The following is an 18,201-nucleotide window of genomic DNA, read 5'->3' on the forward strand; positions in this document are numbered from 1 at the left end:
ATGTTGAGCATTAGAGGCTGCTGGAGATATTCACACACTGCTCCTGTTTAACCCCTTATATCAGTGAATCCTGCATAATACTGTAGGTCCCCGTTAACAATAAGAGTGTGTGCTAGTCAAGTAAACACTAAACACTCAGTAGTAATGCTGACTTGATAGTGTTTATTATTAAAGCAGAGGCTGACTTGTAGTTCTTGTGCAGGTCGATGATCTTCTCCTCCATCTCTTTGGTCTGCTGTGGGGCGAAGCGGAACTCGCTGGCGTACTCTGAGCCGCACTCCTCCGGGTCGTGATCGCCCAGCTCCGACTGCACCGTGTACGAGCCCAGAACAGTGTGTGTGGCGAAAGAGCAGGGCAGACGACCAGACGAGATATCATCCCTCAGCTGCAGACACAGGTAATACCTGACAATACACACACACACACATATACACACATAAACACAAGTATACACACACACACACATATACACACATAAACACAAGTATATACACACACACACACACACACACATACGCACACAAACACACATATATACACACATAAACACAAGTATATACACACACACATATATATACACACGCACACAAACACACATATATATACACATATAAATAAAACTGTACACACATACGCACACACACATTTATACACACATAAACACAAGTATACACACATACATATATGTACACACACACACACAAACACCCATAAACACAAGTATACACACATACATATATGTACACACACACACACAAACACCCATAAACACAAGTATACACACACATACACACACACACACACACACACACACACACACACACACACGCATATATAAACACAAGTATACACACATATATACACACACACACACACACACTCACATACAAACACACACACGCACACACATATAGACATATATGCACACATAAATACAAGTATACACACACACACACACACACACACACACACACACAAACACAACACATATATATACACACATAAATAAAAGTGTACACACATACACACACACACACACACACACACACACACACACACATATATATATACAAATATAAACACAAGTATACACACATACACTCACATGCACACACGCACACAAACACACATATACACACACACAGATACACACACACACATATAAACACAAGTATACACACATTAATATACACACAAATATATATTAACACAAGTATACACACATAAACACACACATTAATTAATACACAAATACACACACACACACACACACACAAACACACACACGTACGCAAACACACAAATACATTTACACCCAAACACATGAATAAACACAAACACAAACACACACACACACACACACAAATGCATACAAAACTCTCTCACACACACACATACACACACACACTAATACACACAAACATTTACAAGCAAATACACCCACACACACGAATACAAATGCATACACACAAACATATACACACATAAGTACACACACACACACACACACGCACAAATATTGAAGCACACAAGCACAGACAAACAGAGACAGACACACACACACACACACACACACACAAACATGTATACATATAATATATGAAAAAAACACACGCTGATACAAACACACACAGACAGACACACATATACACCTGTGCATACACACAAACACAAACAAACACACAAACACACATATAAACATGCAAACACACACAAACACCACACAGACAGAAACATACACACATATATACACATACATCCATGCACATATCCAAACACAAACAAACACACACACACACACATTAATAACTCCAGATATGAAGCGAGTGACTCTGACCTGGTGATGTCTTCAGACAGCAGCGCCGGCTCCGGAGGGTAAAACTTCACGTTGAAGGAGAAGTTCCAGGCCACACCTGAGCACAAGCAGAGTCAGTGAAGCACACCGCGGTACACCACAGAAAACACCACGCTAAAGCTGAAGATCACTTCACACACTTCACCTCGGATCTGCTTCTTCATGTCTTTAGCAGGATCCAGCCAGTTCTGAAAGGAATGGTTCAGGTGAATCGCGACTCAGTGTTCAGAGACTGGTGAAAATGAATCTGTTCGTACCTTCTGATTCTCCACATCGCGGAAGGTGACACCGAAGTAATCCTTCTCCAGCAGATTGAGATGCTCACACACCTTATCGAACAGAACCTGACCCTTATCTCGCTTCTGTGCACACACACACACACACACACACACACACAAAAGTTTGATGTCAGATGATTCGCTTTGTTCAGTTCAGCGCAGCTCTCATCACACACTGCGTACGCATAATAAACACCTCTGTTCACTCACAACACTTACAAGAGTCCAGCATTTCTGCAAACCCCTGTGTGATGCAACAGCAGGTCATCGTCAGAGTGTGTGTGTGTGTGTGTGTGCATGACTGTGCTCGTGTATGTCCACGTGTGTGTGCATGCATGCCTGTGTCTGTGTGTGTATGTGGTTTTTGTAGTGTGTGTATATGTGTGTATGTGTTTGTGTCTGTGTGCGTGCATGCTTATGTCGATGACTGTGTGTGTGTGTGTGTGTCTGCATGTGTGTTTATGTATATATGTTTGTGTTTTTATTTGTGAGTGTGTATGTGTTTGTGTGCATGTGTGTGCATACCTGTGTCTATGACCACATGTGTGTATGTCTATGTCTATATATGTGTGTGCGTGTGTGCGTGTGTGTGTGTGTGTGTGGATATTTGTTAGTGTGTGCGTATCTTTGTGTGTCTGTGCGTCTGCATTTATGTGTATGTCTGTGTGCATGCCTGTGTCTTTTTGTGTGTATGTGTGTGTGTATATATATATATGTGTGTGTCTGCATGTGCACATCTGTATCTTTGTATATATGAGTGCATGTGTGTGTCTGTCTGTCTGTGTGTCTGCATGTGTGTTTATGTATGTATGTGTGTGTTTTTATTTGTGAGTGTGTATTTGTGTGTATGTGTTTGTGTCTGTGTGTGTGCTTACCGGGGTCTATGACCACATGTGTGTATGTCTATGTCTATATATGTGTGTGTGTGTGTGTGTGTGTGTGTGTGTGTGTGTCTGCATAAGTGTGTGTGTATATATGAGTGAGTGCCTGTACGTGTGCATGCCTGGGTCTGTGTGTGCGTGTGTCTGCGTGTGTATGTGCATCTGCATGTGTGTGTGTGTGTGTGTTGTCACCTCCACCACGCAGGTGTAGTCGGAGCCGTCCAGCAGTGTGATCTTGCACTGCATGTTTTTGGGTTTCTTGCTGATCTTGGCAGGCGATCGGTTCAGTTTACTGGAGGACGACCAGTGGGAGGAGCCGTCGTCCTCTGCTGAAAGCTGATTGGGTTTCCCCTGCGGGACTCCGCCCACCTCACGCTCCCCAGCCTAAAAACACACACACACACACACACACAGGCAGACAGACCATGCTAATATTACATAATCATTCATTCATTCTCCTTAATTAAGATTACAATGAGATTAATCTAGACTAAAAAATGTATCTATGCCCAGAAGAAGAAGAAAAGCGTGACTGTAGATCATACTGACTATAATCATGGACTGTCTTGTGTTTATCTTAGTGTAGAGATGTTAAAAACATCCGCTTCATAGTGTTGAAGTGGAGAAACGTGCAGATGTTACCTGTTCCTTCTTCACAGGTGTGCTGTGGGCGGCGGCAGGAGGAAGCTGGTTATCGAGGGGTGGGGCTGAATGGGGCGGAGCCGCACACGCCCCCTGCTGCTCTGGTTTACCCTCTGGCTCTGTCGTCATTTCAGATCAAACTGTGAGCAGAGCAGACCATAATAAACACAGCAGAAGACAAGAATAATTCACATTTGCCAAGTGAAATTATCACAGTATTTCCTCTAATATTGTTTCTTCTGGAGAAAGTCTTATTTGTTTTATTTCAGCTAGAATAAAAGCAGTTTTTAATTGTTTTAAACTCATTTTAAGCTCAATATTATTAGCCCCCTTCAGCAATATTAGTGTTGGATTGTCTCCAGAACAAACCACTGTTATACAATGACTTGCCTAATTACCCTAACTTTACCCTAATTACCCTAGTGAAGCCTTTAAATGACACTGTAAGCTGAATACTAGTGTCTTGAAGAATATCTAGTCTAATATTATTTACTGTCATCATGATGAAGAGAAAAGACATCAGTTATTAGAGATGAGTTATTAACACTGTTATGATTAGAGATGTGTTGGAGAAATCTGCTCTCTGATAAACAGAAATTGGGGAGAATATAAATGAATTAATCTTGAACAGTAGGGTGAATAATTGTGACGCCACACACACAGATATTCGATGCCGAGTGATGTTATACTGGAAGTGAACACTACCAAGGAATCTTCTTTGCCGTGTTTTGACCATTTAAAATATGTGAAACGTTCTGAGAGATAAAACTGAAGATGTGCAGGTCATGAATGAGGTCCTTCAACTAATTAAAGTTGTCCTGTAATTGCCTGATTTAAAATTAGCAGACAGTGTCACAGCAGATGAGATGGCTTTCAGTCTCAAAACCTACCAAGTTTCTACGTTTTTAGAAATATGTGGATGAAGACATGATTAACATTCACTAAAAGAGCCACTTGTAAAATTAGAGGTATTTATTAATGATTTTACTGTTTTCTTCTTAATTTATAAGAGCTGTAATTTATTATACAACGCTTGAGACAGTCACACCACAAGACTTTAGCTCAAACATGTAAACATGCAGCAGTTTTTATAACTAGATGTCCATAAGGAAATATTTACCCCATTCATTCATTCTCCTTCGGCTTAGTCCCTTTATTCATCAGGGGTCGCCACAGCGGAATGAACCACCAAATATTCCAGCACATGTTTTACACAGTGGATGCACTTCTAGCCGCGACCCAGTACTGGGAAACACCCATACACACTACGGCTAATTTAGTTGATCAATTCTCCTATAGCGCATGTGTTTGGACTGTGGGGGAAACCGGAAGCCAGTCTGGAAGCCAGACTTGGTCCAGTCATGTACCGTAATTCACCGTGGCATGTGGGCCAAGCAAAAGCTGGTTGTGTGGGCCAGAGATATTTTGTTATGTGGGTTTTGTCATGTGTGACAATGAAAATCCAATGACCTGCAATTTACATGCTCAGAAACACATATTATACTGATTTTATTAACACATACCACTGAATCTCCATGACAGAGATATTTAATTCTTTTAAATAAAATTAAAGCACAATCACCTCACAGCAAGAAGGTCTCTGGTTCGAGTCCCGGCTGGGTCAGTTGGTGTTTCTGTGTGGAGTTTGCATGTTCTCCCCGTGTTGGTGTGGGTTTCCTCCTGGTGCTCCGGTTTCCCCCACAGTCCAAACACATGTGCTATAGGGGAACTGATCAACTAAACTGGCCGTAGTGTATGAATGAGTGTGTGTGGATGTTTCCCAGTACTGGGTTGCAGCTGGAAGGGTATCCGCTGTGTAAAACATGCTGGATAAGTTGGCGGTTCATTCCGCTGTGGCGACCCCTGATTAATAAAGGGACTAAGCCGAAAAGAAAATGAATGAATGAATGAATGAAAGCCTCTGCATCTCCAGGTGATCTTTGACCTCAGTGTTGAACTTTGGGCTCTGGTCTTTCAATTTGAATGTAAATATGAATGTGAGAGTTAAAACACCATCAGATGATCTGTAATTTCACATATTTCTTCCTGTTTTATTATCTCTAATAACTGGTACTAACTAAAGCAACCTGTGTCTTTTCTCTGTGTTGTTGTTGTTTTTCCTTTAAAATGAAAACAAAGTCATACATGAGATTGTGGAGTATTATATCGGCACAATTTTGTTACATCTCAATTAAAGGATTGTTCAAAAATAGCATCAGATAAGCTTAATTTAATATTCATAATATTTCGCTCTGACTCCCGGGTGCAGATCTGCATATGCGCATAATGAAGGATGAATCTACATGATCATGAATATTAATGGAGGGCATTATGGGAAAACTGAGATACGCAAGAATGAAGAAGGTGAAGTTGAGATGTTTTTATATCTTTTGTAGGAGACAGACGCAAAGATCAAAGAAGAGAAAGTGAGGAAGATGAAAGCTCTTCATCACATCTGACGCCACATCAAACACAGCAAACAGGAAGCCAGACGCTGCATTTCCTGTCCTTCATTAGAATGCCTCTTTCATTTCTCTGTGGAAGAGGACAAATATAGATTCGCCACTGAGACTCCAGCGTGTGTGTGTGTGTGTGCGGGCGCGCGCGAGCGTGTGTGTGTGTGATCTGAGATTGTCCTGCGTGAGCTGAATGAACAATCAGTGCTGAACAGTGTGTGTGTGTGTGTGTGTGTGTGTGTGTGTGTGTGTGTGTGTGTGTGTGTGAGATGCTCTTCAGACTACATTTTAAGGGTTCTGTAACTGACAAACACTAAAAATAAACCACAACACCTTAGTGACTGAACACCCTAGCAACCACATAGTAAAAAATAAAAAAACACACATTATTAAATAAATAGCAAAACCTTGGCAACCACAAAAGAATAGACTAGAAGCCACTTAGAACCACTTAGCAACTGCGCTGCAACACCCAAGCAACTATCTAGTAACACAATAAAAAAAGCACAACACATATCATCAAAGGCATAGCAACACCCTGGCAACAATTGAGGAACAAACTAAAAGCCACCTAAAACCCCCTAGCAACTGCTCTGCAACACCCTAGCAACCATCTAGTAAAAAAAAGTCACCTAAAGCCACCTAAATCACTGTACTGCAACACCCTAGCAACCACCTAGTGACACACAACCACATAACCCTTTAAGAACACATTATCATATTATCAAATGAATAGCAACACACTGGCAACCACCAAGGTACTTATAAACCAACATAGAACATCTTAGCAACTGCACAGCAAGTCCCTAGCAACCACAAAGTAGCACAATAAAAAACATAGAATTTTAAGAACAATATCAAATGCATAGAAACACCCCAGCAACTAACAAGGAACAGATTAGAACTCACCTAGAACACCTTAGCAACTGCTCTGCAACACCTTAGCAACCACCTAGTGACATATTAAAAAAACAACATATATTATCAAATGGATAGCAACACCCTGGCAGCCACCAACAAATACACTAGATGCTACCGAAAGCTCGTAAGCAATTGTGCTGCATCACCCTAGCAACCACCTAGTGACACACAACCACATAACACTTCAAGAACACATTATCATGTTATCAAATGCATAGCAACACATCGGCAACCACCAAGGTACTTAATAGGACCAACATAGAACATTGTTTGACTTTTGCATAGCAACACTTTTAGAACACATATTATTTAAATGTATAGCAACACCCTGGCAACCACAAAGGAATACATTAAAAGCCACCTAGAACACCCTGGCAACTGCACTGCAACACCCTAGCAACCACCTAGCAACACAATAAAAACATAGAACTTTACGAACAATATCAAATGTATAGAAACATCCCGGCAACTAACAAGGAACACACTAGAATCCACCTACAACACCTTAGCAACTGCGCTACAGCACCTTAGCAACCACCTAGTAATAAATAAAAAAGCACGACACATATAATCAAAGGCATAGCAACACCCTGGCAACAATCGAGGAACAAACTGAAAGCCACCTAGAACCCCCTAGCAACTGCTCTGCAGCACCCTAGCAACCACCTAGTGACATAATAAAAAAACATATATTATCAAATGGATAGGAACACCCTGGCAGCCACTAATGAATACACTAGATGCTACTGAAAGTCCCTTAGCAACTGTACTGCATCACCCTAGCAACCACCTAGTGACACAAAACCACATTACACTTTAAGAACACATTATCATGTTCTCAAATGCATAGCAACACACCGGCAACCACCAAGGTTCACGCTAGAACCAACATAGAACATCTTGGCAACTGTACAGCAACTCCCAAGCAAGCCCCTAGTAACACAGCACAGCACAACACAGCACTTTAAGAACAATATCAAATGCATAGAAACACCCTAGCAACAAACTAGAAAGCACCTAGAACACCTTAGCAACTGCACAAAAAGTTGCTACTCCCTAGTAGTTACATCTCCCTAGTAACACAAGGAAAAAACAACACTTTAAGAACACATATTATTTAAATGCATAGCAACACCCTGGCAACCACAAAGGAATACACTGAAAGCCACCTAGAACACCTTAGCAACTGCACAGCAACACCATAGCGACCACCTAGTGTCACAACAAAAACACTTAGCACTCTAACACATATCATTCAAATGCATAGCAACACCCTGGCAACCACAAAGGAATACACTGAAAGCCACCTAGAACACCTTAGCAACTACACAGCAACACCATAGCGACCACCTAGAGTCACAACAAAAACACTTAGCACTCTAACACATATCACTCAAATGCATAACAACACCCTGGCAACCACCAAGGAATACACTAATAAAAACATCTAGAACACACTGCGACACCCTAGCAACTACCTAGTAACACAATAAAAAACACTTAAGAATTAAAGAAAACTTATTATGAAATGCAAAGCAACACCCAAAAACACACTAGACCCTATTTAGGACACCTTAGCAACATGGGTGAAACATCTTGACAACAACATAATAATGTTGCCTGTCAACTGAACTACATAGCAACACCCTGGAAACCATGCTAAAACACAGCAAGAACCACACAGAACACCACAGAAAGTAAGTGTGTATGAAAAACTATCAACCAGTAACAACCTAGCAACCTAGAACACCCTAGTAACCACATAGCAACACCCTGGAAACCAGCTGCATGTTGCTTGTCTCATACTGGTGGGTTTTGCACAGGCAAACACGTCGACACCACGCACATTTCATTCAGATCCAAGTTAAAAACGGAATCTTCAAAACACGGGCTGATATCTGATGAAATGTTTTGAGCTCAGCCGAAAGCCTCCAGCAGATTCAGCTCCTGTCCTCTAATTAAAGCCGTGACTCATTAGCAACATTGGCTAATAATCCAGATTTGATTCACAGTGTGTGGAAATGTTTCTCTCACAGGCCGAGGCTGAACGCTCTGTGTTTGCTCATGTGGAACAGATGTCAGCATGCGTTTGAGCTTCTGCGGCGTCTGGAGGATTGAAATATGAAAGAGATATCCAGAGATGTGTGTGAGTGTCTCGCCGTCTGCTGCAAACATCTCTGTTATTCAAGATCAAACACTGCAATTTGATTGACAGCCATCACTCATGCAGTGAGTGCATAGCAACACCCTGGCAACCACACTATATGTTGTATATGTAAATCTGTTTGGGTAAAACCACCTAAAACACATTAAAGTGACCATGAATGAGCTTTATTAACTGCATAGCAACACCCTAGCCACACTCAAATACACTTTAAAAACAACCACCAAGCAACACAAGATCACAACAGCATATTTACTGCATAGCAACACCCTATCAACACCCAAAATACACTATATAAACAAACACCTGGCAACACAAAATCACAACACTATATTATCTGCTTAGCAACACCCTAGCCACACCCAAATACACTTTAAAAACAACCACCAAGCAACACAAGATAACAACAGCATATTTACTGCATAGCAACACCCCAGCAACGGCCAAAATACACTATAAAAACAAACACCAGGCAACACAAAATCACAACACTATATTATCTGCTTAGCAACACCCTAGCCACACCCAAATACACTTCAAAAACAACCACCAAGCAACACAAGATCACAACAGCATATTTACTGCATAGCAACACCCCAGCAACGGCCAAAATACACTATAAAAACAAACACCAGGCAACACAAAATCACAACACTATATTATCTGCTTAGCAACACCCTAGCCACACCCAAATACACTTCAAAAACAACCACCAAGCAACACAAGATCACAACAGCATATTTACTGCATAGCAACACCCCAGCAACGGCCAAAATACACTATAAAAACAAACACCAGGCAACACAAAATCACAACACTATATTATCTGCTTAGCAACACCCTAGCCACACCCAAATACACTTCAAAACAACCACCAAGCAACACAAGATAACAACAGCATATTTACTGCATAGCAACACCCTATCAACGCCCAAAATACACTATAAAAACAAACACCAGGCAACACAAAATCACAACACTATATTATCTGCTTAGCAACACCCTAGCCACACCCAAATACACTTTAAAAACAACCACCAAGCAACACAAGATCACAACAGCATATTTACTGCATAGCAACACCCTATCAACGCCCAAAATACACTATAAAAACAAACACCAGGCAACACAAAATCACAACACTATATTATCTGCTTAGCAACACCCTAGCCACACCCAAATACACTTTAAAAACAACCACCAAGCAACACAAGATCACAACAGCATATTTACTGCATAGCAACACCCTAGCAACACCCAAAATACACTATATAAACAAACACCTGGCAACACAAAATCACAACACTATATTATCTGCTTAGCAACACCCTAGCCACACCCAAATACACTTTAAAAACAACCACCAAGCAACACAAGATAACAACAGCATATTTACTGCATAGCAACACCCCAGCAACGGCCAAAATACACTATAAAAACAAACACCAGGCAACACAAAATCACAACACTATATTATCTGCTTAGCAACACCCTAGCCACACCCAAATACACTTCAAAAACAACCACCAAGCAACACAAGATCACAACAGCATATTTACTGCATAGCAACACCCCAGCAACGGCCAAAATACACTATAAAAACAAACACCAGGCAACACAAAATCACAACACTATATTATCTGCTTAGCAACACCCTAGCCACACCCAAATACACTTCAAAAACAACCACCAAGCAACACAAGATAACAACAGCATATTTACTGCATAGCAACACCCTATCAACGCCCAAAATACACTATAAAAACAAACACCAGGCAACACAAAATCACAACACTATATTATCTGCTTAGCAACACCCTAGCCACACCCAAATACACTTTAAAACAACCACCAAGCAACACAAGATCACAACAGCATATTTACTGCATAGCAACACCCTATCAACGCCCAAAATACACTATAAAAACAAACACCAGGCAACACAAAATCACAACACTATATTATCTGCTTAGCAACACCCTAGCCACACCCAAATACACTTTAAAAACAACCACCAAGCAACACAAGATCACAACAGCATATTTACTGCATAGCAACACCCTAGCAACACCCAAAATACACTATATAAACAAACACCTGGCAACACAAAATCACAACACTATATTATCTGCTTAGCAACAGCCTAGCAACACCCAAAATACATTTTATAAACAAACAACAGGCAACACAAGATCATGACAGCATATCAACTGCATAGCAACACCCTAGCAACACAGAAAGGATCACCTATTACACCTAACATATTTCAACAACTGCATAACAACACTACCTAAAAACAACCTTAAATATAACCAAAAACTGGCTTTTAATTGCATAGCAACATGGAAAGAAATAACGACATATTTCAACAACTGTGTATGTGTGTGTGTGCGTGCATGCGTGCATGCGTGCATGCGTGTGTGCGTGCGTGCGTGCGTGTGATTGAGTGAGCGAGCATGTGAGTGATTGAGCTAAGCATTGTGTGCCTTTGAGTGTGATGAAACCACACTGAACTGAGCTAAACTGAACTGAATTAAACACTGTAAACTGAACTGCACTGTTTACATTTACTTTGACACAATCTACATTGTAAAAGCGCTATACAAATAAAGCGGAACTGAATTGAATTGAATAAGGGGGTTAATAATATTGACCTTAAAATGGTGTTTAAAAATTAAAAACTGCTTTTATTCTAGCCAAAATAAAACAAATAAGACTCTCTCTAGAAGAAAAAATATTATCAGACATACTGTGAAAATTTCCTTGCTCTGTGAAACATCATTTGGGAAATATTTAAACAAGAAAACTAAATGTAAGGGGGGGTAATAATTCTGACCAACTGTGTGTGTATGTGTGTGTGTGTGTGTGTGTGTGTGTGTGTGTGTGTGTAATTTTGTAATGTACAGCACTGAGACACACAGATCACAGGTGCAGGGTCTGCTATTAATGGGCGTGGTCTCAGTGTCTCTGCCGACGGCTCTCATCCAATCAGCTGCTCCGATGCAGAAGTGTGTTAAAGAGCTTCCGCATCAGTCAGACACACACAAACCCTGATCTACAGCACCAGAAGAGACACAACACACCAGAGCAGATGCTGCACACACACACACACACACACACACACAAACCCTGATCTACAGCACCAGAAGAGAAACAACACACCAGAGCAGATGCTGCACACACACACACACACACACAAAGCAGATAAATGACCCCTGATGCATTATTCATGAGTCCAGCAGACACATTCACACACACACACTCTCTCTCTCTCACACACCCTTTCTCTTTTCCCATACATTCACATATACACACAAATAAATACACACACCTCAGACTCTCACCTATCCCACACCACAACATAAAAACATACACACACACACCCTTTCTTCCTCTTTCTCTCACACACATATCCCCCACAGCACACACGCTTACACTCTCTCTTACACACGCACATACTCAGAGCTAGAATGAGAAAACCGATCTGTGAATGAAGCTCATAATGACTCAAAGACACACACACCGAGTCACAGAGCTGAATTCATCTAGAAATATCCCCATTAGAGCTCTAGAATAAACCCTACATTCCACTTAGATTAATTTAGATTACACACACGGATTAAAAATGTCAACAGTTGCAAAAATTAAACCCCAAATGACTCAAAAGCAACTAAAAACAGTGAAATAATAACAATAATAACAGATTTAATAAGACAAAACCAGTCTCAGCCTAAAATGATGATCATAACTTCATTTCAGATGATTTATATTCTGCTCCAGTTTATAATAAAGGCAAAAACATCCATCATATTACATCATAACAATAATCACACACATGCTCTCATTACTGTAGTACTACTGCATGTAGGCTTGGGCGGTAATATGGTAATATGGTATACTGCAGGATCTAAAAACAGCAACGGTGTCAGTTTAAATACTGTTATACCGTCATAAAAAACTATGCACTTATATAGGAGAGCAGTATTAAATATTAGATATGATTTATTTAATGTCTATAAATGTGTGTGCGTGATCATCAGGACAGTGTGGAGGAGAGAGAGGTGAGGTAAGATGGCGAGGCGTGCACCAAGTGACCTGGTCTGGAAAAAGAACACAACCTCTGCAGTTTAGCTAATATAAACTAGAGGTCTGCATTACCGCTGCTGTACCGCGGGAGCCGACCAGATTTCTTGCAGTGCGGGAATACATTTCTGAATAAAGCGCAGGAGCGGTCGGTAACTCTGGTGTAATATGAACGGGAGCAGCGGTCTAACAACAGCCAGCTGTATATATTTGTGTGTGTATGTGTGTGAATGATAGAGAGTGTGATGCTGTGCGTCGCTGAATTGGTGCTGTCTGTGTATGTGTGTGTGTGTGTGTGTGTGTGTATGTGTGTGAATGATAGAGAGTGTGATGCTGTGCGTCGCTGAATTGGTGCTGTCTGTGTGTGTGTGTTTGTGTGTATGTGTGTGTGTGTATGTATGTGTGTGAATGAGAGAGAGTGTACTAAGGTCCATATACGGTAAGGTTGCATATACGGTATTCAGTTTCTGAATGGTTTAGGCACAAGCCAACAGTTTGGTGACGCTGTCTGAGCCTTACATCATCTTTTCTTTATTATGCACGGTAATACCGGATACCGAGGAGGTTTGACCGTATCAACATTTGGATACCGCCCAAGAATAATTCCATGTTATTTATGCTGCTTACAAAGTCCAAAATTTACACACTATTACAGTGTACAAATGTTAAATATTACAAAATATTGTTGATAATAACTAAAAACATCTAACCACATTAAAGTAATCATGATGAAATCATTCATTTATTTTCCTTTGGCTTCACAGTGTAATGAACTGCCAACTATTCCAGCATATGTTTCACACAGCAGATGCTCTTCCAGCTGCAACCCAGTACTGGGAAACACCCATACACACTCATTCACACACACTCATTCCCACACACACACACACACACACACACAATGGCTAATTTAGAATATCAATTCCCCTATAGTGCATGTGTTTGGACTGTGGGGGAAACCGGAGCACCCGGAGGAAACCCACACCAACACGAGGAGAACATGCAAACTCCACACAGAAACACCAACTGACCCAGCCGGGACTCAAACCAGCCACCTTCTTGCTATGAGGCCACAGTGCTGACCACTGAGCCACCGTGACGCCCCAAGAGGCATCATAGTGGAACAGCAGATTTGTCAGCTCTTATTTCCATCAGAACAGAAGCTTGGCGTCAGACTCTGTCAGGGGTGTGACTGATCTCGCGCTCGTCTGTAATTAGCCTCCATTCTCCTGATTCTGTGGTGAAGTGTGTGAAAGAACTGAAGACTCCTGCTGAAGACCTTCACTGTGAGCTAAACATGCTGGAACGATGAATGTGGAGCACAGAGAGCTGAAGTAGAAGACCTCAGGAGGACACACACACACACACACACACACTAACACACACGCACACACAGCTGCTGTCCATGGTGCTGAAACACATACACAGGTTTGTTTTTGTGAACTGTGGGGACATTCCATAGGTGTCCACTGTGTTTCTGCTGTAGAAACTGTATTTTGTATCGCCCTAACCCCACCCTCACCAGACACTGAGGACAGCTTTCTCTCTGAATAAACTCATTCTGTGGGATTTGGAAGCTTTTGGAGAAATGAGGACGTCAGCAATGTCCTCATAATTCACCATCGTCTGTAATACCGGTGTTATTATACAGATTAGTGTCCTGATATGTCACAAAAACTTGTACACACACACACACACACACACACGCACACACACACACACACACGCACACACACACACACACTGCTGTCCATGGTGCTGAAAACACAAACATACACACACAGAGACACACACTGCTGTTGTCCAGGTTCTGAAACAAACATACAGGCACACACACACACTGCTGCTGTCTATGGTGCTAAAACACACACACATACACAGGTCAGACACATACTGTATACACACACACACTCTTTCACTTTTACAAACAGACACATGCATACACACACACACACAATCAATCCTACACGCACACATACACAACTCAGGCACACATACACACACTTTCTCTCTCTCACAGACACACACACACACTCACACAGACAGTAAATCCTCATCCTCTGAGCAGCAGATAAACCTCTGACCCACATTCATCTGAATGACGTGATGGATCATTTTCCTGACAGACATCATACACACACACACACACACACACACACACCTGCTATCATGTACACACACGTTTATGATCATGAATGTCCAGAACAGTAGAGGTCATCAGACACAGCATCAGCTTCACACACACACACACACACACACACACACACACACACACACACACACACACACACACACTGTAAAATCACCATCAGCTGCTCAGACTGACCTTCACAACTGCAGTGTCAGGAATTACACACACACACACCCGCTCATGAAGATCCAGAACACACACATTCTCATAAATATCCATATCATACAAACACACACATTTTTAGGAACATTTTAACAGACACACACACACACACTCATCAAGATCAATATTATGCGCTCTCACACACACAGACTCTCTCTCTCTCTCTCACTCACTCTTTCTCTCTCTTGTCAAGATCAATAATACATGCACACACACACATTCTCATGAAGATCCTAAACACACACACACTTGTGAAAATACTGAACACACCCACACACAAACACACACACACACACACACGCACAGAAATTCTCTTAGAAGATCCATAACATACACCCCTGCCATACACACACACACACACGCACAAACACACACACATTCTCATAAAGATCCATAATACACAGTCACACATATTCATGAGCTTGTCTCAATCAAACACTCGGCTGTAATAAAACTCAATTATAACTCAAACACACACACACATCATCCTCATCATCAGTACAGTGGAGAGCAGGATGAAGAACAGCAGCAGCAGAGCTTTCAGCATGAATAACTGTCCTAGCATGACTGTAACTGATCAGATGTGCTTCTACAGAGGCTGAATGAGCCCAGTACCGCTCCTGCGTCTCTCTGAGTGACTCTGGCGCTTCAGCTCATGATCTGCTGCTGCTCTTCAATCATTACGACAGAAAGACCCTCAGACTCTGATGTGTTTCTGTGTCCGCGCGCCCTGCGTGACGTCACGGCGCCAGACCGCGTGCACGCGCAGGCCACACCCACCGCATTGCAGAAGCACATAAACCGGCCCGGTACCGGCGGCGAACTTCACAAACTCCCATCATCACGTGACACCGCGGAAACACAACCATAATACAAGCGAGATAACATTAACGACACACACTGCAGTCATGCTGATTTACACACCGCCACGCGCATGTGTGTGTGTGTGTGTGTGTGTGTGTGTGTGTGTGATGACTGTCAAATTACACACAGATAACTCCATCTCTGTTCTAGTTATGCATGGCGGACGCACATGAAGGACACACACACGCACACACACACACACACACACGCACACACACACACACGCACACACACACACACAAAATGATACTGTAGTTTACCGTCACACACACGCTGAAGCGAAATGAACGGCTGTTTACCGGCTCTGATGCTGCTGCTGCTGCTTCCCGGTGCGCGGAGACTGACTGACTGCAGATACACACACTCACACACACTCACCCTGCGCATCACACACACACACACACACTGCAGTCTGACCTGAGTCTCGCCGAAAAGGAGTGTAAACTCACCGGTGTCTCGCGCTGCTCCCCTCGGTCACTGGTGCCGGTGTGAGTGTGTGTGTGTGTGTGTGTGTGTGTGTGTGAGTTCAAATCAGATCAATGCGGCACACACGGGGTTTAAAGCAACTGCTGACTCATCACTAATATCTACAGCTCAGTGTATTCATCTCAAACACACACACACACACACACGCACACGCACACACACACACACGCACACACACACACACACACACGCACACACACCAAAATCTGCATTAATATATTAAACAGAAAGCTTCAGAACACATTCATTCATTCATTTTCTTTCAGCTTAGTCCCTTTATTCATCAGGGGTCACCACAGTGGAATGAACTGACAACTATTCCAGCATATGTTTTACACAGCGGATGCCCTTCCAGCCACAACCCAGTACTTGGAAACACCCATACACACACACACACACACACACACACACACATTCACACACACATTCATACACTACGGCTAATTCAGTTGATCAGTTCCCCTATAGCGCATGTGTTTGGACCCGGAGGAAACCCACACCAACACGGGGAGAACATGCAAACTCCACACAGAAACACACACTGACCCAGCCGGGACTCGAACCAGAGACCTTCTTGCTGTGAGGCCACAGTGCTAACCAATGAAACACCATGTTGGCCCACTCCAGAATAATAATGTGTAATATAACTGTGTTGTGTATTGAAAAGTTCCTCTGGTGTGAAAATAGTGAAGACACACACACACACACACACATCAGGTGCCGCTGCTGCTGCTCTAATGCTGGACTGTGTGTGTCTGTGTGTGTTTCTCGTGCAGTGCTGCTGTCTGCTGTGCATGTTGATGAGGCCTGCCCTTCCCATCATGCACCTGCACAAGGACAGACATACACACACACACACACACACACACACACACACACAAAGTCAGACACACACAAAGACTGACAAATACACTTACACATACGTTGGTTTTTGTGAATTGTGGGGACATTCCATTGGTTTCTATTGTTTTTATACCGTACAGCCTGTGCTGTCTATTTCCTGTGTCATTGTGTTATGTCACGCACACACACACACACACACACACACACACCACACACACACACATTTTGATTTCCCTCAGCTGTCAATCACTGGTGGCCCTCTGGCTGTGATTGGCTGCTGGTCTACAGGTTCAGCTTGACTAACACACACCTCTTCATACACTAATTATCCTGTGGAAGCAGAGCGAGTGTGTGTGAGGGAACTCATTTGCTGCT

At 42.2% G+C, this 18,201-nt stretch overlaps 1 protein-coding gene across 5 annotated transcripts in view; it reads right to left on the reverse strand.

Moving 5' to 3' along the window:
• Positions 1-17,013, reverse strand: part of epb41l3a (erythrocyte membrane protein band 4.1-like 3a) — a 49,226-nt gene extending 32,213 nt beyond the window's left edge. For 2 of the 5 annotated variants that reach the window (XM_056450906.1, XM_056450907.1), the window contains exons 1-7: positions 16,797-16,892; positions 3,657-3,796; positions 3,207-3,398; positions 2,113-2,217; positions 2,001-2,043; positions 1,838-1,913; positions 186-404 (exon numbers count right to left, since the gene is read on the reverse strand). In XM_056450906.1, the coding sequence (XP_056306881.1) occupies positions 186-404; positions 1,838-1,913; positions 2,001-2,043; positions 2,113-2,217; positions 3,207-3,398; positions 3,657-3,785 (764 nt within the window). In that variant the 5' untranslated portion in view covers positions 3,786-3,796; positions 16,797-16,892. Of the gene's footprint in view, positions 1-185; positions 405-1,837; positions 1,914-2,000; positions 2,044-2,112; positions 2,218-3,206; positions 3,399-3,656; positions 3,797-16,757; positions 16,893-16,946 lie in introns of those variants that run through there. The other 3 variants (XM_056450905.1, XM_056450903.1, XM_056450904.1) reach the window with 3 other exon arrangements.
• Between the last annotated feature and the right edge of the window lie 1,188 nt (positions 17,014-18,201).

This window comes from Danio aesculapii, chromosome 24 (assembly GCF_903798145.1).
Source record: "Danio aesculapii chromosome 24, fDanAes4.1, whole genome shotgun sequence".
In the NCBI taxonomy this organism is placed as follows: Eukaryota; Metazoa; Chordata; class Actinopteri; order Cypriniformes; family Danionidae; genus Danio; species Danio aesculapii.